The sequence below is a fragment of the Lissotriton vulgaris genome, unplaced genomic scaffold (genome assembly GCF_964263255.1).
Source record: "Lissotriton vulgaris unplaced genomic scaffold, aLisVul1.2 SCAFFOLD_1014, whole genome shotgun sequence".
NCBI lineage: Eukaryota > Metazoa > Chordata > Amphibia > Caudata > Salamandridae > Lissotriton > Lissotriton vulgaris.
The window spans coordinates 243,581-267,727 of NW_028253762.1; the positions used below are offsets into that span (position 1 = coordinate 243,581).

Genomic DNA, 24,147 nt, shown 5'->3' on the forward strand with positions numbered 1-24,147 from the left:
GTCCGCCAGTAAGTATTGACTTTGGAGGGAGTCAAAAGGCTTTGCGCCCCTGTATCCCATAGGTCCCTAATATGGGAGTTGCCAATTGGGTCCCATTTGTCGAAACATTTGGAATTACCCAAATCTCCTAGCTTTTGTGAATCCCACAAGGGTGTGGCGAGGGTCAACCTATTGTTCCAGCCAAGCGATTTGGTTGCAGCATGCCAGATAATAACTGTGTTATTGCTAGGTCCAGTAAGCGGGTATCTGTCTCTTTTGGAGTATAGTGCTCGAATGTAGGCCCCGTTCGGAAGGGGCCAACGATCCATACGGAACCCCGGGTCGTCAGGTTGGCCGTAAATGCCATGGTTTTTTTGCTCTAAGTGTGCTGCCCAGTAGTATTTTTTTAATGTCTGATAGTCCGATTCCACTGTAATACCAACTGAGCGGGAGTTTTGATAGAAATGAGCAGTCTCCCGCCCCATAGAAGTTCCCGTTGGAGCCCTTCAATTTCTTTGAAGTAAGTGTTGGGACCGGATCGGCCGAGTTTTGTAGGGCATAGAGGAAACTGGGCAGGGACATCATGTTAAAAAGGGCCGCCTTGCCTAATAGAGAAAGTGGGAGTTACTTCCAATTCGTGATAATCAAAAGTAGTTTTGGTATCCCTGTGCACTCGATTTATCCTTTGTTTAATTCTTGGTTCATAACAAAATTCTTGTTGGCGCCAAGTCTGTCGCACTGTCTTTCAGAGCCTTTATATATATATATATATATATATGGAGGATACGTGACAAGGGTGTCTTATCACATAGGCGTGCGCTCGTTTTGCTGGAAACTACGTTGTTTCTTCACAACAGTAATCAATATTTAAAGAATGTTCAATCAAGTTCATAGATCATTATTCTTTTATTTCTCTTCAATCCTTTAATACCAAAAATCAATTTGCGACAGACGTAGCGCCAACAAGAATTTTGCTATGAACCAAGAATTAAACAAAGGAAAAATAGAGTGCACAGGGATACCAAAACTACTTTTGATTTGCACTTGTCTTCCCCATCCCACGTAGCACCAACAGCAACAAACCTGCAATTTGATGATATTACCCACATTACAACTAATAAAGCAGAAACCCTAGTGTTTTCTACCGAAGCCGCAGAAGAGATCTACGGTCTAATACAGGAGACAAGAATATTTTGTCCGCAAATCACCACAACAGCACAACTTTTGCGACAGTTAGAATATATAAGCAAACAAGCACTGGCGTTGCCAATAGGTCTCGCATTAGGAAAATGTGGGCTATTGGTATTGTAAATGACCATTCTTTTTTTAATATGTGTTGGCACTGAAAATATATAAATTAATAGCATTGTTATTTATAGCTTACACTTTCCTAATACGAGTCCTATTGGCTATGGGAATGCTTGTTGTTAGCCAGCAAGGACAGTGCTGTTGTGGTGCTGAGTGATGCTGTTATGGTGCTGAGTGATGTGGTGGTGTATTAGAGTGATGTGGTGGTGTATTAGAGTGATGTGGTGGAGTCCCAGAGTGATGTGGTGGAGTCCCAGAGTGATGTGGTGGAGTCCCAGAGTGATGTGGTGGAGTCCCAGAGTGATGTGGTGGAGTCCCAGAGTGGTGTGGTGGAGTCCCAGAGTGGTGTGGTGGAGTCCCAGAGTGGTGTGGTGGAGTCCCAGAGTGGTGTGGTGGAGTCCCAGAGTGGTGTGGTGGAGTCCCAGAGTGGTGTGGTGGAGTCCCAGAGTGGTGTGGTGGAGTCCCAGAGTGGTGTGGTGGAGTCTCAGAGTGGTGTGGTGGAGTCCCAGAGTGGTGTGGTGGAGTCCCAGAGTGGTGTCCCAGAGTGGTGTCCCAGAGTGGTGTCCCAGAGTGGTGTCCCAGAGTGGTGTCCCAGAGTGGTGTCCCAGAGTGGTGTCCCAGAGTGGTGTCCCAGAGTGGTGTCCCAGAGTGGTGTCCCAGAGTGGTGTCCCAGAGTGGTGTCCCAGAGTGGTGTCCCAGAGTGGTGTCCCAGAGTGGTGTCCCAGAGTGGTGTCCCAGAGTGGTGTCCCAGAGTGGTGTCCCAGAGTGGAGTCCCAGAGTGGAGATGTGAGGCTACCCTCTCCTCGTTTTGTAATAACACCAAATCTTCTCAGACACCCTCAGCAGTGGCATAATAAGAATCTTCCTATGTTCTTACTATCTTTCCCCTAAAGACAGATTAAGGGCACGCCATCTCTTCTAATTTTAACTTAAATGGCGTAGGGTTGCCTATATTCCAGAATTTAGCTTTTGTGTGGCAGTGTAAGGCTCCCTTCTCTGCCAATAGTAACCAGGGTTAGCAGCGGGCGGATACTAGCATATGGCACTGTCAGCTGCATTGCTGGCTGTGCACACGGCTCGTAGAAGTGTTTATGATAGTAAGTGTACAGTGGTGTTAGGCGGAAGGCTGCCTTCAGACCTAGCATGCAGTGTGTTGAGATGTGGTGTAGCTCGTCTACACCGTCAGCACGACAGCTGACTTGGATAATGCTCTATACAGGCAGCACTCACCTCTATCGGAGAATAATTGATCTCTACGTCAGACTTAACAAATCCTCTGCAGCCCACTACGATGTCATCTGCGCCCAGGACAGGATGCCAATAAAAAGAACAGAAGACGGATGCCAATAAAAAGAACAGAAGACTGCCGTGAGGAGCGGTAGCTTCAGGCACCACATCTTCGCCTGCAGGTGCTACTACAGCTGACAAAGCAACCTCCGAACCCTGCTCTACCCTCGTGCCCCGGTGCCGGCTCCTTCCGGATACTGACACTGGCCTCTGTCATTCACCATGCAAGCCATGAACACAGAAGAAGGACGAGTGTTTTAGCCGCAGGGAGACGTAACTGTACAGTGAGTGTTAAAAGCGGCCATTTTGGAAAGTTTTTTAAAGATAGTTTAAAATCAGCAGAATAAAAGTAAGAAAATGAACAATAGGCTAAAGATATATTTTAATTTGAAGTTTTCAGCGTTTTTTGGGTTTAAAAGGATATTATACAGGGAGTAAAAATAATACATAAAAAGATTACATTTTATTAGAAGGGAAAGGAAAAAGAGAGGAGAAAGAAAACTGGCAAAGGTAGCAAGAAATGGAGCAAAGAGGTAAAATGCTAGTGGAGAACATCACGAAAAAATAGCGAAATTAATAGCTTTGTCATTTACAATGCCAATAGTTTTAACTTTCGCAAATGTGACACCTATAGCATTTGTAATGCAATATGTGTTGTATTTACGTGACTTAGATGTATTGATAATACAAATACCAATGGCTTTTAATTTTTTTAAATAATTAATACTTAAATAAAAGTTATTGTAATTTATGATGGCAATAGCTTAAACTTTTGTAAATAACTTTTATGAAGATTATGTTCAGTGTATTTACGCTGTAATGTTTTGATTTGTGCAAAATCAGGGACATACAAAGTGAAAAAGAATCCTCATTTGACTAGACTTGGGGCCACTTGGATAGTCAAATGAATAAAAAGGCTGGTGTTACACACGCAAAGGGGGCAGAGTGCCTGTGTTCCTTCTGTGAGGCCAACGGATCATAGATTGATGTTTTCCCTGCACGTGAAATATGTCAATAGTTCACTTGTGCCAGTCATGAAGAGCACAAGTGCACTCCTGCATGTGTGACATTTCCGACTATTTTAGGATCCTAAAGCTAAACGAATGGCTTGGGCAGCAGTTATTGGTCTTTTTTTAAATGTTTTTCGAATTAATAGGCGGGGTGCAAGGGGAGTGGGAAAATGGGCACGGAAAGGGAATAAGGAGGGGAACACACGCAGGTGAGGAGGAACACGCGCATGGGAGTGGTAGAAGGGGTGCATGTGAGCGCAACACGTGCATGGGAGGGGAACACACACTTGGGTGGGGAGCATGTCTCGGGAGGGGTAGACGAGGTGCACACGAGGGTCATATACGCAGATAGCACAAGTACATCCGGAACATCAGCAGTGCAAGCTTGTCCGTGAAATATACTTGGGCAGAGCAGAGGCAACAGGAAGGGTAGTGCACATTTGATTTCCCACAGAAAACTACTGCAGAACGCGATGCCCCAGTGTATCTATCCATATAACATATAACGTTATGTTCCTGCTTATAAAAGTTTGCCTTAGTAGGGGAATGGCAGCCTAGCTTTAAACATCCACACAGGGCAGTCTCCTACGAATGCGTCTTTGTAAAAGGAGAAACACAGAAAGGGAATGCGGAGAATGAAGGGAGGTGGGTGGGAGCATTGTGAACATGAACAGCGGGTGGGGGGTGGGAGGAAAGCAACAGAAATGTAAACAAGCGCAGCATGTGAAAGTGAAAGCGACTGCGTTTGTAGCAACAATACACACAATTTAATCAAATATGTATTGCTATCTGTGAAAGGCTGGTTGGGCTGGGTGCATGCACTCTATTACATGTTACGATGCTGTTTATAAAAGTATGCCTTAGTGGGGGACTGCGGGAAACTGAAAGTACGGCCGGCCACCGGCCAGCCATGAATAATTAGGGGAGGAGAAGCCGCAGAGCACACGCTGGGAGAAGCCCTTTGATGTGGTGGCGGCCGTGAAAAAAAGCAATTAGGAGGGAGGGAGGCTGATGCGCGTGCTTGTTTGGTCACGTGATTCACGTGAACTCGAAGAAAACCGCACCAAAAAACCTGTGGTTTCACGAGTATTTTGAGCACTTGAATTCTCGCTCCGCTCAATGCGCATGCGCATTGATAGGTCGCGAGACCTAAAAAGAGATCAATCAAAGGCTACATGCCACGACGTTGATACATTATCATAAGATTAAAAGAATTCCCAGGGGATTAAGAATAGCCCTGAAGCCAATGTTATGTAGAAAAAATTAAAAAATCATCGAACGGTGGTATCAAATCTTGAACAAATGTTCATTAAATCTAATCCTTCTAATTGTGGAAGAACTTTCAAATGTTCTTAAAAATTTGGAAGAAGAAATTGAAGGTATCAGAAAGGATCTCGACAAACATCCAGACTTACAAACAACTCTTGATGATCCCAACATTAAATTAGAGAAACACGCGAACAAAGTGAACGAATGAAAAATCAGGAAGTATCGACGTGATACTATTGACTATAAATTAGAAGAAGTTTACACTTGGGCATAAATCTACAACCATAAAAAATGGCATCAACCAAAATCCACCAATAGTTCCTCACAGGAAAGCGTCGTCACGGACACAGATATAGCACAGACAAGAAGACCAGTTGCAAGCACTTCAAAGATAACCGAAAAACAAACCCAGTCAACCATTACACAAAAAACAGCTTTTTTAGACATAAGCCCTGCAGCAAACGCAGCATCACAATCCGAAAAACAAGTAGGAGCAAAGGAAACCGAGGAGGAGTCAGACGAAAGTGACTTGTCATAAACGTATCATCTAAAAAACTGACTAAAACGCAAACTGCAGTACTGAACAAAGGAACTTCATTTGTCCCTACATACAAGTCAAACTTACCGGAAACATAAATAACTCTATTCAAATTTTTCAGATCAATCAAACTTAAATACTTTTTCAAAGATTCTCAACCAGCGTTGGACATTGATAATGAATCCACAGTGAAAGAATTCAAACCAAAAAGCAACTTCTGTGCTCCATTTTCGCGTAAAACAATTGAAGCATTTGAGAGAAGTGTTCTAACTGAAGTTCAAAAAATCTACTTTTCTAAACCTAAAAAAAACAAACTTTTCCACCAAAGAATGGAGTACTTTGAAAAATCTTTCTAATGACACTAATTTAACTTTTCAAAGAGCTGATAAGGGAGGAGCCCTAATTCTTATGGACACCAATTTCTATATAACGAGTGTTAATACACACATCAGAAATGAAGGAATTTATATACCACTTGAAAATGACCCCACACAGGAATACCAAAAGACATTGCAACAGATGTTGGATCATGCACTTGATATGAAATGGATCAGTGAAAAAACACACAGATTCTTAGAGACTAAATTTCCACGCAGACCAAAATTACACATGTTGCCAAAAATTCACAAGCATCCACAAAAACCTCCTTTCAGACCCATAGTCTCAGCCTGCGGCTCTATCTCTGAACCAACAGGAAAATTTGTAGACTGGTACTTACAACCACTAGTACAAAACAGCAGCACTTATATTAAGGACACTGCATCCTTTTTGAACCTACTGAAGACCATCACTTTAGATGACACCGCAGAATGTTGGCTATGCTCTGTGGATGTCGTAGCACTCTACACTTCAATTCCACACAATGAAGGTTTGGAAATACTAGAATGGCACTTATTAAAGGATGAAAAACAGGATGTCAGCAAAGTATTCCTTCTGGAACTTATGCATTTTGCACTGTACCACAGTTATTTTGAATGGCAAGGCAAGTTTTACAGTCAATGCAATGGAACATCAATGGGCTTCGGGGGAGCTCCCTCGTATGCAAACATTTTTATGTCCAAATTCGAAACGGACCACATCCTAGAAAATCCGGAATGGACGGACCATCTGGTAGACTTCAAAAGATACATTGACGACCTATTCTTAATATGGAAAGGTGACCAGTCCAAATTGGAAAGAAACATTGAAATCATCAACACCCATCATGAAAGGATCAAATTCACACTTAACATTGACAAACATTCCATAGCATTCCTGGACCTTCAGGTCACCATAGAGAATGATCAACTAACCACCAAAGTATTCAATAAAAAAACAGCCAGAAACATCAGTTTATTGTATCCACGTTTTCACCCGGAATCCTTCAGGAAACACCTGCTGTTTTCACAATTCATTAGATTAAAGAGAATCACTCCAGATCCCAACACCGTAAAGGATTAGATTAAAGATTAGGTCATTAAATATCGAGAACAAGGATATCCGCAAGATTTCCTAGATGAATCCATAAAGAGTCAATCAAATGTTCAGAGAATCCTTACTTGAATCCAAAACAGCATTGACAGAGAAGAAAACGGTTTGTGTTTTGAAATTTTCTACTGATGCACAGAGAATTAAGAGTATAATCAACCACCATTGGTCCTTAATCACAGCAGAACCAGACTTGCAAGGATTATATAGTGATCGCATAACTTTTGCATTTCAGAGATCAGAGATATTAAACACCAAAAAAACAGTGATCACAACATACAAAGGAATGCTTAGATGCCAAAACTGTATTCACTGCAACAATGTCATGACAGGTAACATTTTGATGCACCCCACGAAAGGATATTAAATAGAGCTCTGCCATTCCAGCACATGTGACACTAAGAATGTGTTCTATGCAATCAAATGCCCGTGTGGTAAAATTTACATAGGTCAAACCGAGAGAAAAATCAAAATACTCATGACAGAACATAAAAGCAACATTTGATTGAAGAACTTGAAATCTACTGTGGCAACACACTGGGCAGAGGCTCATTGCCAGATATCTCAAATAAAATTGACTATACTTGAGGTAGTGCAACAACGCTGCGATAGGGATCTATCAAGCACGATTGATGTCTGAATTCTATTGGATAAAAAACTGAATTCCTTTCATCCATCTGGGATGAATGATAGGATAGGATATTCATGTTTTTTTGTGAATATTCCTATATTTCTGACACTGGCCGATTTCCTACCCTGATTCCCCCCAGCCCCCTCCCCACCCCCGCCCCCCCCACTACACCTTCCATTGTATTTAACTGTTATAGGCACATTATCGACATTTGTCATTGTCATTCTGCACATACACAAATGAAACAGACGAGCCATGAACATTCATTTGTGGAACCTAATTTCCGTTTTTTTTCTGTTTCACCAATCTTCATTTCCCTTATACTTCCGCATTTTAGCTTTCTTTTTGGGCATTTAGTCCCTTTATCCGGTGCATTACACCATTTTATCATTGATAATACTGTCAACATTCCGTAGAGACTACAATTCACGTCACTACGTGATGCATTTTCCATAGCAACCAGAGGAAAGCTTTCCAGCACGTGATAGAAGCAGCCCCTGACTGCTCCATCTCAAAGTTTATTGAACCTCTCCATGTGATTGGTGTTTAGGTTTAGATTACAACCACCTAATGCCCTATCAAATGCCCTCACAGAACGGCTCCATCTTGAAACCGACTCACTTGTATCACGACATGCGTCGCAGAGCTGCTAAAAATAGTAGCGCATTGGCTGTCGGCCATTAACCTACGCCGCGAGAGAACCCGGAAGCAGCGTTCATAATGGTAAATCCACATGTCGATCTGCCTTGACTATAGAAGTGTCGTACGGTTGCTCTCATTTCTGTACAGCTCGTGGTCATGCTCATTTGACCGAGGCGTTTTTCTACTCGATTAATCACCCCTTTTAAATTGCCGCTGAGGTACTCCACTCGGTTCACTTCCTAGCTGATTAGTTTTTTTATATTGTTTTAGTTTTCCGGCACTCTTTGCTCCCTTGAACTTCGAACCACGTATATTTATTTGCACAACCTTCACCATAGCCCAAACAAGATCACATTATGCAGAAAGCACATGATGTATGCATGTAATATATTTACCAATGTCGATTTAAATGTGTTTTGCTAGTGACTGAACAGTGGTGTAGAGAGGAAATTGCCTCCAGCGAGTTATCGTGGGCTAAAGAAACAAGACTCTCACTAAAGGAAGCCTATGGGAAGCTAGGGATAGAACTAGATACCCAGTTAGGACATACCAATATAGGCAAAAAGAACTACGGTCATTGGGAGCGGAAGTGTCCTGCATATGCGATCAAGAGTATCTCTGCCAAAAAATATCGGTGTCCCATATGATCCAAGTATGGATTTCAGAAGTCCACTCCTACCCTTACTTGGATAGGTTGCCGAATCAGCACTTAAGAAGAGAGGTTTTAAAACTGAGAATGGGCATAAACCCCTGTTATGTAAATACCAGGGTTAAAAATTACATGATAAATAGTAATGGCAATTGCACATGTACGCTAGGTACCTCCTGTGATATTATTCATATTTTATTAGACTGTAGGATGACCCTTGATATACGTAAGGAGATTTTAGGCCCGCTATTCAAAACTTATAGGATTATGAATAGAAAGCAGGCTGTAGATCTCCTGGTGGGGTGGTAAATCTGGATATAGCCTGCGCCTTGGGTAAATACATGAGCCGAGTCAGGGGGTTTCTCCAGAGTACAGAGGTATAGGCGTATGGCAACGAGATTGGACTTCAATGTATGTATTATGTTTGGAAGACCTGGTCACATATGTTTTCTCATGTTCACCCTTGTAATTTTCACATCCTAGGAGGATACTGATTAATAACAAAGTTAATGGAGTTTCCTCCCGGAAAGGACTGATTTGCAATTTTACAAATTTTATATATTTTGTGTTTTTATAAAGTTTTATAAATGTATTGTGTATACTTTTATGGTTGTAATAACTCGAATAAAGTTTTAATGACTGACTGACTGGTCCTGTGTTATTCTGTGTACAGACCCCTGAAGAAGGGTCCTTTTTACATTTACCCAAAATGCATTGGGTATTATAGCCAAAAACAAGGATTATAAAGAAAATTACGAATGAAATTGATTTTTGGCATTAAAGGATTGAAGAGAAATAAAAGAATCTATGAACTTGATTGAACATTCTTTAAATATTGATTACTGTTGTGAAGAAACAACGCTGTTTCCAGCAAAACTAGCGCACGCCTATGTGATAAGACACCCTTGTCACGTATCTTCCAATTCGTGATGTCACATTTGAGTCTCTGCAGGGGAGGGACAAGGTTGCGGGCGTATCTAACCGAGGGGTCAAGAGAAATGAATATGCCTATGTATTTGAAGCCTTCTGAAACTATCGGTATGGGGCAGTCTCTGGGTAGCAGAGGCGGGCCCCCACAGAGGACATACAGGAGAGATTTTTGCCAGTTGACTCGAAATCCAGAATTTCTGCCAAACGTGTAGGATGTTTTTTTTTTTCCAAAACCTTTATTTAACATTTGCTATCAAATACAGACACGGGCCTACAACCCCCAGGGCTGGCCGCTAAGCAGTTCAGTACGGTATTACAATCCAACTTCAGACCCAGTTTCCCTGGGGAGCATAGTAACTCCATCCACTAAGCGCAGCGGTTGCAAAGGCAGTTCAATTCGGAAACAGGATAGGTTTTCATTTTATAATATAAAATAGAAAGGATCAGGTGTCGTACAGTGTCTAGGATCACAAAAGGGGGCGAGCAGAAGAACGACGTGTCCACAATAAGTTCACTATCATGTAAGTCAGCGGCGTTAAGACATGCGACATCAGGATAAACCAGCGTATTATTAATGTCCACACTATCGTTATTGTCCGCCCCACAACACCAAAACCTCGGAGAAGTCAAGGCACAGATGTAGAAGTAAGGATGTAGAAAAAGCCGAACCCACTACACTAACCCGGAAGAGGAAAAAGAAAGAAAAGGCCAGAGAAGAGAAAGAAGAAAAAAGAGGCCATAGAACAAAAATAAAAAACGAGATTCCCACCCCCACACCCTGCACCCCTGCAGATGACTACGGCCACCCCCCTCGCAGCGTGCCTGTCGCCCAGTAACCAGAGCCCGAAATATAGAAAGAAAGGGAAAAAAAGGAAAAGGAAAAGAAACCCCACCCGAAAGGGGAAATTGGAGGAGGGCATAGTTCTACGGCCTCCCGGTCTCCTTCCCCCGTCGTAGCCAGCTCTGCCCCGGATTCCGTTAGGTCAATAAGACAATCCCGTTAACCACAGTACCACAATGAGAAACCCAGACAATAATCTCAACCCTGGCCCCGTCTATCGAATTCACTGAAGTCGTCAATTAAGGAAAGCTCATTCCCCAAAACATCACAAAAGTCAGCAGAACAGGAGTACACAGATGTAGATGGCTGGTACCACTGTTGCCCCTCCCTGCCACCGAAGCCAAGCTTTACCCCATCCGCCATCTTGAAAGACCGATGGGGGAGGGGAATCGACACGGTCCGAAACAGCATACAATACAAAGTAGAAGGTTCCAAAATTGGGACGGCATGTAAATGTTCCGAGGGGTACAAAATTGGGGGTTCCAACGGTTCAATTGGATGTCCAGGCACATTACAGACAGGTAGATCCACTGCAATAAGGGCAAACACTGCTTCCAACGCCGGCTCCGAAATACACCTCCGAAGCGTCTATTGAAAAGCGGGCTGGCTGCCGGGTCACAGGCGTCGAGTCAGGATCTCGTCCCAAGCCTGAGATTCCATCCGTTGCGGACAACAAACTGCAAGTCTGGACTTTGATAGTTTCCTGAAGTGCCACAAGTGCCTCAAGCACCGTCCGTAATGACAGGCCAGTTCGAGCCTGCTCCGCTAGACTCCTTTCGTCCTCCAACATGGTGTTCCCCACGGAGAGGCGCCTTCTCCGGGGCAAGATTAGGCGGAGTAGGAATAAGCCATGAGGGACTGACGGTCAGCGAACAATAGTGCGCAGCGAGGCACCGACCCTGGGGGATCGGCGATGTGAAAGCTGGACCCCCGGTCAGGGACCCCCGCAACACAGCACCGTGCGTCACTCGCTACCTCTCCTACAATAGGGCACCAGGCAGCTGATGGTAGCAGAACAATCAAAAAGGTCCGAGTGTTCCGGAGACCGGACCCAACCACATTCAGAAGTCCGTTGTTATTCAACTCTGACCCGGCAGAGCCAGCACTAGAGACCCCGGCTTCCGGGTTAGGCCTCAATTCGGTCGTCAACGTAGCTCCGCTCCACAACGGCGGAGAAACTCCGGGATTACACCACTGGAGTGCGGGTCGGATCACCCACACGGATCCGGTGCAGGTAACCAGGATAAGCAACAGGATAATAGAGCGTCGGACGGAGGTCAGCGGAGCCGGGAGACTATGCGGCCATCTTGGTTGGTGTCGTAGCTCCTCCCCCCGTGTAGGATGTTTAATACGACAATCAGGGATCTCTTGGGGGATGTGAGATAGAGAAGGATATCATCCGTGTATAGCAAGTTGAGCTACTTAATGTTTTGTCAGCATTGGCTCCTAGTACTCCAATCTCAAGACTTGTAAACCAATAGTTTATTCTATGAAAGACCATTTAAGGCTAGTTTTAAGAGCCAAGTCAAATCAGTTTGCCCAAATGGGAGATACACATGAAATTTAGTACATTTTCTGTATAATATGTAGACTAAATGTATCTCAAAAGAAATCTTAGCATACTTCAATATGTCACTCACCTCTCAATAACGTTAATTACATGTACGGATTTGGTTATGGAATTTGAGCGCATGGAGGCCTGGATTGATGCAATGGATGACATTGCATATGCCTGCTATTTGACGGGCTCAGTGGAATCAGTTCTACGTACATTGCTTGAATGTCATTTACGAATTCACAAGATCCAACTTTTTTAAAACTCAGCCACATTAACAATACGGCAGCATATTCATGTCAAATTTAGTGACTAAGACTCAAGTCATGTGTGACCTTTGTATACTTTGGAATGCTTTTGTGTATTTTAAAGTGAATGTCAAGCTTTTTTCTTCCCAGAACTATTAACGTTTGATAATAGACTATTAATGATGTATATATGAAATTATTAGTTTATTTGTCACGGTAGGGTCTTGTGGCACCAAAGAAGATGGACAGCTTTATAGATTTGATTTTAAAAAAAAAAGAATTGCCTCATGATTGTTTACCTTATTCATGGGATTCTCAAAATGAGTATTTTTTTCAGAACAGAGAGTTGGGTAAGACTTCTATATGTGGAGCCTATTAACTAAAGTGTTTATGCAAGTTGTAGTGTCTTATGTGAACAGACAAATGATTTAAATTCATTTCTGCATCTGATTTGTAGCCAGTGCAAGTTGGGTAGCATTGGCGCTTTCCTGGAGAATCGAGCTAAAAAACTTATCTTGCAGGTTGCTTTTGAATACACTGTATTTTGTGTTTCAAGGAGCTATTTATGCCTGTGTCAAGTGAGTTCCAATAGTGTAATTCCGATGAGATTAATGCAGATATTGCAATGCGACGTGTATCTATAGAAAGCAGAGGTACAAGCCTACCAAGTCTCCTCATCTGGGTGCAACTTATATCAGTAGTGGGTATTTGTTGGCTCAGTTGCAGTTTATTCAGCAGTTAAAATCTAGTAAATAGTAGCCATATTTGTGGTCCTAGCAATCTGACTTCTCTCTTTCTCTCAGTCCCTTTGTTTGCAAATGCTAAATAGCCTTTAATTGGAGTACTGATTATATTTTCTCGCTGGGATATCGCAAAAGGTGTCATTCATGTAATTTTTCTCTCTTTGGGCTGGCAGAGACCACCTTTCAGCTTTAGTATTTCCAAAGGTCTGTCTTCAGAGGGAATATACTAAAGTATAGAAAAAGTGATGGAAATGCTTGAATTTATCTCAGCCACTGGTAATCTCTCGGGCCGCACTGGAGTCCATTGTAACTATGCACGATGGATTTGGATACAGCCCGAGTGATTGCAAGTGGCTGAGATTAATTCTATCCACTTTATTGCTGTTGTAATTAACGCTCTAAATGCGAGTTGTATGCCCAGATGTGGGTCCCGTGCTCAGCTTGCCACTTAAATCAACCTATGGCTGATGACATCGTATCGGGGTGAAATTGCTTGCATCTTGTTTCGGGGAGGACCTGGTGTGGCAATTCGGGCTGGACTGTTCCCATGAGGAGCAGGGTCAAGGCTGATTTGCATATAACGGTGTCCAAACTGAGGTAGCACCGTGGACGAAAAACAGTGGATTTGGATGGTGCCCCGAACGATGTCCAGTGACTGACATTAATTCAAACATTCCATCCACCTCCTTGTTGTTTAAGGGAGAATATATCTTCTTTTTTTCAATTTATTGCCGATGATTTGTGTGGGTCTTCCAACTACTTAACACTTAGGCCCTCATTATGGGTTGACCGCATTTACGTGTGAGCTGCTAGGACACTAAAATCTGATTCTGGAGGCTACCCCCACTGCTAAATCTGGCCATTACAAGTTATAGTCTCTGGAAAGTGTAATACCTACACACCCAGAAATGCTGCATGAAAATCCAGATTTTCCCTACTTCTGGTCACTGTTCAGCTTGTATTACCACATGCTATTATTAGAGGACAAGTAGCAGGTGGCTGGCGTGTGGACAGCTTCATCTGTGGCGAGGGGAGAGAGTGGCCTCAGTGGGTTTGGGGGGGGGGGGTTAGTATGCTTTGCTGGCCTGTTCTGATTGAGAGAGCAGCATCCAGGCCCTGCTTCTGCCCTCTGCTCCTGCCCCTCTTCTTAATTATACTGAATGTGGGTGTCCCTTCTCTTCTAATGTTGACATTTCTCAAACAGATCAAAGGTTCTTGGTCAAGCAAAAATGCAGAAGACTCTGGAAATCCCTACAGTCATCAAAGTATCATCACAAACTGCTGTGCAGTACTGTGTTCCCCTCTGCCTCCCAGGTAAGAATGCACAACCCCTCCAGCCATGCAGAAATGCATTTGCCTACGGTTCCTCTGTAAGACTGCACTTTAATCAAGTGGCTTGTTTACCTCACCTCCATGCATATTCACCCCTCAGGTGGGTGTGACCTTGATGCCTCCATACCGGCACCATCCCATTTAGTGCAAGTGCACTGTTTGACGTTTTCTTTATTCCGTTTTTGCTGACTAGTTGGTGTTTAATGTTTTATATTAATATTTCACACCAAGATGCTGCTACATGGGGTCCCAAAAAACAAATTGTAGTAAATAGTCACATTAACATTGTTTAACCCTTAGTAACACTGAAGTACACAGTACTTCATGAGCTTGACCCAAACCCTTGTATGTGTAATGGGTACATTGTGCAAAAAAAAAAAGGTATTAACTTAAGACAAATAATTATATTCCGAAAGACTACTGTGAAGAAGAAACCCATCTTATTGTCCCTTTTGGGAATATACAACACAGGTGCATAACTGATTTGAAAGTCGGTGTGATGGAAACTAACCCTCAAAGCTCTAACCACAATGCTGCTTTCACAAACCTGGTGAGTCACCTAATCAGAAAGCTGTCATTTTGAAGTATGCAACGTTCTCTAGAAGTGTTTTAATCAGTCTCTCTAGAATCCTAGCTGGCCCTGCTTACACCACTGCAGTCAAAAGACATACCACCCTAGCCTCAAACATAAGTTTATATGCAGATATCTCCACAAGTGGTCTCTGAGTGACCTCGACAACTCTGTAATTTCCTTTTCTGTTGTCGGTTTCATTTCACTCGGACCCCCTTTGGTGAAAAATATCCCCATTATTTACGGTTACCCATCTATATGTCTTTTATATGTATCACACTCGCTGAGCGTCACAAGCTCTGATACCAGAGTCTAAACCTGTTTTTTCTACTGCCATGACATAGCAAGAGTAGGATACAACCGTTGTCGTGATTGAATTTCTGTCTGTTGACTGGGTTCTTTGAGTCTGTCTGAACAGCCACTGGCTCTCTGCTCCGATAAGGAGCTAAGAACAGTTTCAGGAGGCACAGCAGGTGGTGGGAGTGCTGGTCAGGAAGCGTTCATTTTGGATGGAGGAGAGTCCATGTTATGCACGGTTCCCCCATTACTCCCTGTGAGGTAGCTGAAAGCTGGATCAGATACTTTCCTAATTCAGATATAGAACTTTTTCGGACCCAGTGGTTCTTGCTTTTACATCTATAAGTGAAGAACCCCCAACTGCTGGTATAAGGACATCTACTCTGTTAATATGCATACCAAAACTCCCATGAAAAAGCACACCTTATTTTTGCATCCTTATGTAGAAGACGTCTACTGTATCTCCACAAATGCATAAGTATCTGTCCTCTAGTAAGGAAAGGCCATACACCTTTTGGTTTGTGAAAGGACACTTCTACACCCTCGAAAAATCACATCACCGCTTGGGCATCCAAGTTGCATTCTCTGCAGTAAGCTTGAAGCAACCCAAAATGTTGTGAACAGATGCACTGTATTTATCTGGCTTCATATTTTGCTTACTTTCAAACTGTGCTACATGAGTGTCTCTTAATGGCATCCTCTGGGTGCACATCTGTATTCTAGATGTTTTTGCTCTTAAGTTGCTTACTTGCCCTTTCTTTTTTCAGTCTGATTGACCAACGAGGCTTCGTGCAGCCAGATTCAGGAATTCTCCCTGCTCCCAAACCAAGTTCCTCCTTTGAGGCAAAGACTGACAACAACATGGTAGGCGGAGTCCTCTAGTGTCACAGTTGATTTTCCCGTGCCTGTTCTGTGCATGTGCGTGACGTGACACCAACAGATGCACTGTACACTGCGGAGAGGAGCAGTCTCTTTTTCGGGCTTCCAAAGATGGACTTCAGCCATAGGTTGCCTTGTTTTGATATAGTTCTTGAATACAGCGTTGCTGAACTTAGCTGCTCAATTGCTACTTGTGAACACCAAGCATTACCAACACCCCAAGTCGTGATGCAGTGTGTAAAGCTAGGGCTTTTGAGTGCCTCTCTAATGACGACCTTCTGGACTGTCAGCAGTAATACATGATTACATGTGTATTGTCTCCTCCATTCACCAAGTTCATTGCATCCGCAAGCTACGCAGAGTGTGTACATCGTGAGAAAGGGCCTGAAATACAGCAATAACTTTTTTGTACCATACTTTCCAGCCTCCATTTAATTTGTATTAAGGTGCTGATGGGCAACAATTCAGAACTGTTTGTACTGTCCTAGTTCCTTTCCCGTGGTATGCCCAAAAAGGCTCTTAAGTTGAAGGAACATGTATTATGAAGATGCACAGCAGGGACCAGAAGAAGCACCCAGTACTTTACCGTGACTTGTGGGCCAGCCAGTAGAAGGACAAAGGATAGATGTAGTATTGTGGGGAGCGATTTATGGGCCTTTTGTAGAAGCAGTTTGGCATCACTCGTTTTTTCATACAGGTTTATAGTTAACTTATGATGGCCACTGCATGACTACCGGTTCGGTCGTCATTGGTTAAAGAGGTTTAGAGTCACTGTGACACTTTTTAGGAATATACATTAAGGATCACCCCAATCCTCATGAAGGATTCCAGGGTTGTGCATTAATTTGTATTCTGTATTTTGTGTATCGAGGGGTTTGCTCGCGATCTGTCATTGGCAGGCGGTCAGTTTATCCTTGGTAATGGGCCTTGCCCATGCTGGTTCAACAGTTTCATTAATGGCCAGGTCTTTGAGGGGTAGTGTGCTTGATGGTGAAGTTCCCTTGAATTTTGCCTTAAAGGATTGGAAGTTATTAAAGCTTTTGGGGGTCCCTTTCATTCACTGTTCATACCACCGGAAGCTATAATTATTTAAAAGAGCATTGAAGATATCCATATATTCTACAAAGGGTTTTCTTGACTGCTGAAGGATACATTTATTGAAGAGTCTGCACATAGTGCGGGTGTTCCTTTACTGCTGTGATTCAATTCCCTCCCTTTTGTACTGTCCTTGTTACAGACATTTTGAGGAAGTTTACACTGACTAAGGTTTGCTCTACACTATATTCGGTGGTGTTTATGGGCTGCTCTGTACTGTTTTGACTCTTGAATGGTTTTCATCTTGACTTGGTTCCCTCTGCTCATTATGGATAATGAGATCTGACCGATGCTTATTCATAGTTCTCATGAGGTTGAAAAGTTTGTTGATCATTGTGTTATTTTTTGAGAGGGGGAGGGAATGGGTGAGTTTGCATCAGTGAGGTGCTTGTCCTTAATTTGATTGCTTGTTTGGATCACCCTAGACATAATCGAAGGCCTGTTGACTTTTGGTTCCTTAGGTGTGACTAGGACAAGTATTGCATGTATTCCCTGTGTTCTTGCAATATGAGGGGTACAGATTTGATGAAGCACCTCTTAATGTTGGCAATACTTGAAAACAAAGCTGCTTGGGGATTTTGCACACTTTTGTATACTTTTTATGATATTTTTGTATGTTGACCGATATTGTGCTGTAAAATGTCATGTCATCATGTTAAACAATTTATAAATAGAAGTTTCATTATTGCGATTTAAAAAAAAGATCTTTTGTATAAGGTTTTTGTTTTGTTTTGCAGAGGCATCCGTTTATATGTAACCTTCCACCTCTTTCCTTGTGTCCTGCTCCCCTTTATCTTGCTCAGTTGATCACATTTCCTTGTTCAAGACAGTGGACTTTATCTTGGAGATTCCTCGGGGTATTTTAGGAAGAGACACCAAACATCCTGTAGTTAAATATTCCCGAGGTTTCCCTGTGTCCATTTGACTCTCTTCACATTCTTAGGGCGTTGTATTAGAGAGGCCTCCTGGGGGTTGGAGGAGGTGGGAGGGCACTATGGGTTTTTCTTTTGAATCCCGTCTGCTCTGTAATTGGCATGCCAATGAAGATCGTGTCTCTGTTCTATCTTAGAGACAGACACAGTTTTGAGAACACTGATCGTTTGCTAGAAATGTCATTTTATGACCTTCTGGGTGATTTTACAGAAGACTTTCTGGTAATTGCATTGCTGGGGGAAGAGATTGAAGACATTTGGTCCCGCTTCACAAATAACCTCTGGTTGATGTAATAAAGATGTACTGTCTTTTTTAATGAGGGTTCACTTGTCCAATAATAGGCTTTGTGCTCCTTGCATTGTTTTCCTGCGGCATGCGACTACAGAAGTCATAATGTTGGGGCTGTTCTGTAATTGCCTTAACTCCCCGTACCTGCTGAAGGAAAATGCCTGCTTCCTGTATAACGGATTCCTGGCAATAATTGTATGTTGAGGTAAAAGGAGGGCAAAAGCAAACCAAATAAATACCACTAAGTGTTATTTTATTGTGAGAGTTGAGTGTAGTCTGCATCAGCGTCTGGTGTACACAGATGTAGTCTGTGAAGGTACAGCATTCCTGGGGTTCCTCCCTCCCCTCTGAGGTCACGTGGGCATGAGGGGAGATCAAATATTGATCACAGTTGGTGAAGAACTGTTGAGGTTTCTGGGAGTTAGCAAAAAAAGTGTTGAGGGGAAAATACTGGTTACATTTATATCCAATGTTGCCCTTCTTTCTTGTTACAATATTGTTTTGGACTCGCTGTAATAAAATATATTTTTAAACCAGTAATCTTTTTAATTTTTTTTTTTATTTAAACACATTCCATTGTTTTAGGAGCGAAGAGAGTTTGAGCCCTATGTAAGTGGGTAGAAGATATGTGTTTGCGTGTGGGAGGTGGCGTTTGAAATTGTCAACGCTGCAAATGATATTAAAAAAAATACAGCGCTCTTCCACATAAATAGTAATCCAAAACACGAGGCTATTATCAGTGGTGTGTTGATGGTTCTGTGGTATGTGGGTGTCCAAATATTGGGATTGTGAAGGGGGAATAAGGAGATCGCTTCACTGTATAGCGTCAGTAAGAGCATGCCTTTTGTGATGCACAGTAGTAGCATGCCTTCCCTTTACGATGCTGGCTCCGTCCTGCTCCAATGGGTGTCTGCAATGTAACATCTGAAATTTGGTGTTTTCACAGGGTGATGTCTGTCAGGACTTTGCCATTTCTTGCACAGCCTAACTACAGATCTCGCTACCTTGTGGATTTTGTTGTCTTATTGCCTGCGTTTTTGCTGGTAAGACGTTCTTTTGACTCCTCCCTTTCACAGTGTGACCATGCATCCATTCCCCCTTGTCTGCACATGGGTATAAACCCAGTTTCCCAGTTCATCCTACCTTCCCAATCCCATATTTGTGTTCAGTGTTTTTATAGAACTACCCTACAACCAAGTAATCTGTACATCGCCCATCACTGTTCTCTGGCTTTCTGTGCTTGCCAATTGTGCAGAAGTTTTGAAGGTGCAGTTTTGAAGGTGCTGTTTGCATGTGAGTAAGCGGTGTCCATTCTTGCATTGCATGTCAAGACATGGCTTTCCATGGTAATATAACTTTAGAAATATCACTGTGAGAATCTCCCTATACCAAAATGGTGGTAAAAACATCTGGCACCAAAAAAGCACCTTCTTAAGAGTGCTGTATAAATAAACCTTTTATGTTATACTTTTTAGTGCAGAGAGTCATACTTTTGATATGTCTGTTGATCGAGTGAGGTGTCATTTCATTGCATGTATAGCTGCACTTATTGGGCTCCAAAACCAGTGGGCATGCCAAGCTTTCAGATTCATTGCAAAGGGCCGAAGTGTTGTTTATCTAGTTACATACAGTTTGTTTGCACAATGATAGCTTTGAGCACTTGTTCATTATCATCTCTTTCACCATAAAAAAAACTTTAAGACCCCTTTAAAAACCGGTGGGAAATGACATCTGCCACTGCATGAAACATCAATTCACACTTCATGTAGACCAATGAGAGAACCTCATTCCGCTTTTACCTTTACCTGACCTTGCACATAATTTCTGGGCTTTGAAATATAGTGGTTGATGTCCTCTCTGTGGCAGTTAATTGACCAGGAATGCAAAAAAAAAAATTCCCCTTCCACTTTTTGATGTCTAGAATCTTTTGATATTTGGTATCCGTCTCTATGTGAGATGCAACACTAAATGGTTTGTAATCCAGTATAGAAACTGTTGTGTGGTCCAAATTAGATGGTGCTCCTAGATTGGAATACGGTTATCTGATGGCCATCTAGCCGCAGATTCCTTAACTTAGAATATCCCCAGACTGGATCCGTAAAACTTTCCGTAGCAGCACCTCTGTGCGCCGGCGGGCAGCGCCGCCCTTACGTCTTACTCGGACGTGATATCAGTGGAGCCATAAATGTCCCGTCCCCCCTCACCCCCCCCCCCCCAGCGCGCTTACGTCAGTTTTCCTCTTTTCCATGTCCCAACTCGGGTCCAGGAAAACCAGCGGTTCCTTGGCCTGTTTTTCAGGCATTTTTTGTGACGTCTTTGGCGTCGCGGAACAGTGTGCATTGCCTTCGGGCTTTAAGGCGTGTGATACCTGCAAACCGCAAATGTCTGTCACAGATCCGCACGCAATGTGTATGTGGTGCCTGGGAGTGCACCATGACTCAGAGTGCAACGCCTGTCAACGGATGAAACCTAAGTCCCTCAGGGAGCGTCGTATGAAGCTGCCTGCCGCCCGGATGTTCAGTCCTGCACCTTCACGCCGCCAATCTCCCTCTAGGGATCGGGCCGTTCCCGCGGACGCCGTTCGAAGACTGGTAAGCACAAGCGTAAGTCACAGAGGTCTTCCTCAAGAAAATGTTACACAGGGGCCCACTGCTCTCAGTCCTTGCCAGGCAATGGCGCCCTGCAGTCGTCTCCTCTATACCCACCCTTTCCTGGTGTCGGAGCAACAAGGTCCCAAATGGAGGCCTATTCAAAGGCTCTCCAGTCTTCCTTTGGGTGCCTACTGTTCCCACAGAGGAGAAAGGCACTCATGACGGTCTTCGCCAGTGGCTTCGTCCTCGGCACTTGCTGAGTGCGTCGACTCCAACCCCGAAGTCGATACGACGTCAACGGGACACAGCCGGAGGGCCATCCCAGTAATCAGTCTTGCCCGCCCGTCCAGTCGGCGCATAGCCCTGTGCGGCTTCCTACGCTCACGCTGGCTGCGGCACAGAGTTCAATGCCCTGTCAATCTCCTTCCTACCCGCTGGTTGAGGTCAAGTTGCTGTCCATCCGCCCCTGGATTTCCTCCCCTTTTGAGGTTCTCGACGTCCAGCGGACGTTGTCCCAGCGTCATTCGACTCCGGCGGCATCGCCTGGCCCCAGACAATCCAGTTTTTGTCCCTTCACCCTAGGGCTCAGGGTCTCGTTGTCCAGGTGGCTTTCGCCTTGCAGCCTTCTTTCGCTCTGCTGGCTGGAGGTATGTGGGCGCAATATTTTTGCCTCCACCAGTGCGGGCATCCGTGCCTTAAACACGTCTTTTGTGTTTGCATGTGCTTCCTTTGCCTTATGGGACTTGGTTGAGCTCCTTCTTCCTTCTCTCCCAGAAGTGCCCTGAGCTGACTTGAATCATCTTCTTGATGGCCGCGGATTGCCACAATATTCCATTCGATCGCCCCTGGATACTAATGACTCTATTAGTAGAGCAATGGCCTGGTCGGTTGCTTTGCACTGCCATTCGTGGCTGCGCGATAGTTGTTTTCCCGAGAACGTTCGGGACACTTTGCGGGATCAGCCATTCAATGGTGTGTACCTTTTTGGTTTTCACGCAGATTCGGCGCTCTCCCGCCTCATGTCTGGTCTCCTGTGATTTGCTAGCCCTTATGGCCCGGCTTTCTAGACCTTGTGGCCTGTCTTTGTCACACGCTGTTTGGCTTTATGTTGCTTTTTCTTGGTAGGTGGTGTTGCCTTCTTTGTTTATGACCCTGGGTTCATAACGTAATACCGAAATGGTCAGGCCGGATACTCCCCCATGTTTAGCTTGGTTGGTACAGCAGGTCAGCTGGTTCGGCCTTCTTTGAAGTCCTCTGTCTATGAGCTTGGCTCCAGGGGAGGCTCCCTCATCAGCGTTCAGATTTACCCAATTTGAAGTATTTAGTGGCTGTGTAGCTGCCTTCCTACGAGGAAGGCTTGGTATGCTCCTGTGGAGTATTCCTACCAGAAGATCTTCTGTGGATCACTCTATCTTCTCTCTTACTGCTGTATGACCCACAGGTTGGCGTCTATCTTATCTATTGCATTTTCAATTCAGGTTGTGGTCTCTGGTTGTCTGTACTCTTTCGACCCATCATTTTAGGTTTCTTACCGTGCGGCTTCTGCCTTGCCTGCCCTTCAGGGGGGCATTTTTCAGCATCCCTGTGCTCCTTTTTGTCCATGTTGGCTGCCCCTCTATTAGCCAGCTACTGTCCCTTGGGGCCTTTGTTCTGTTCCTTTCAGACACAGTTCTACCACGGCTTCCGCCCTATCATCGTTTAACGCCAAGGCGGAGCGGCTGTGCGGCACACTTCTTTAGTGTTAGCACGTACTGGGAGTGCACCCTCATATGATTCGCTATCATAGGGTGTTTACGTTCTTTTCCTCCGCTTCTGCGGTACTGGTTCCACCCTCCCCTCTTCGGGTTGGGTAATGATCTCTTGTACTTAAGCCATGTCTGGTCATGTTCTTAAAGGTGGCATCTTGGCCATGTACGTCTATGCTGTACATGGCCTTGTGCCCTCCATTCTGGGCACTTCCCCAACAGGAGCTTTTTCCTCTTTTCCTGCTGCTTCTGCACAGGTGTTTTCCACACTTCTACTTTGGGTTCCTGCTGTAACACTCTCAAGGGTAGTGTTCTCTTCAGGATATTCGCTCTTTGAGTCCCTGGGCCATTAGCTTGGTCCTGCCTGTTTCCACTATCGAGTTTGGCTCAATCTCCTCATCTGTCAAGCGGGGGACCGTGACTCCTCTCTGGCGGGTGCCTGATGTTGCTTACAGGTCCGGTCTTTTGTCCTGTCCAATTCTGCTTCCGCATGACTATTTGTACTTTTTGTGTACCATAGTCTTGTGTTATGTAACACAGCTTTTTACGTTATCTTCGTAATCTATATCTGCTCTGCGCTCTTCGAACAGCGGAATTGCACAGGCCACGTTCGCCCTGGTCTGCTCATTCTACGAGCTCTTGTGTGGGTGTCCAGCTTGACATATAACCCCTTTTTACCGATAGCCTGCTTGCTAATGCTTGCTTCAGGTCTGGGCTGCTCCTGCTACCCTACAGGGTTTTTTCCTATGCTTCGTGTGGCTCTAGCGCCCACACAGTATGCTTAGGTGTGTTCCTGTCTAACACATGCCTATCATTTTTACTGTAGGTCTGTTTTGGGTGCTTCTGCTTGTTGCAGTCAGCCCTCTCACATGTCTTGTGACAGGGCGTCTGTGTGCTGGAGTTTCTTGTGTTTCTGGTGCTACTGACACTTGCTGGCCATGGGTCAGCATCCTGTCACTGCTGTCCCACGTATTTTGCCTGGTGCGGGTTCGACAGTGTCCTTTTTCCACTGTTGTGCATACTGGACAGGTATGCGCTGACCCAGTCATGCCAGTTTATCTCTGGATTTTACTTGCAGTCGACACATCGGATCCTGCAGATCTATCAAAGCCTAGGCTCCGTTCCTCCTCTTGTAAAGCCATGAACTCTCACTTCCGCACCAACAGTTCTAGCTTATGCTTCCTTTCTCTCAACCCGCATCTACATACGAGGTGTTCGTGCTGTTCTTTAACAGCTTGTGGTGCCTTGACCTCCCACTGTTTCCTGCTCTTTTCAGGGCTTCGTAGTCTTGTGTGGCTGCGCTGGCTTGCGGTCCCCAC

The 24,147-nt window shown here is 44.1% G+C and overlaps 1 protein-coding gene across 2 annotated transcripts in view; it reads left to right on the plus strand.

Moving 5' to 3' along the window:
* LOC147660773 (palmitoyltransferase ZDHHC18-like) overlaps window positions 1-24,147 on the plus strand; it is a 131,734-nt gene that overhangs the window by 92,703 nt on the left and 14,884 nt on the right. For both annotated transcript variants that reach the window (XM_086951476.1, XM_086951475.1), the window contains exons 7-9: window positions 14,302-14,411; window positions 16,065-16,161; window positions 19,439-19,535. In XM_086951476.1, coding sequence (XP_086807602.1) covers window positions 14,302-14,411; window positions 16,065-16,161; window positions 19,439-19,480 — 249 coding nt within the window. In that variant the 3' untranslated portion in view covers window positions 19,481-19,535. The remainder of the gene's footprint in view (window positions 1-14,301; window positions 14,412-16,064; window positions 16,162-19,438; window positions 19,536-24,147) is intronic.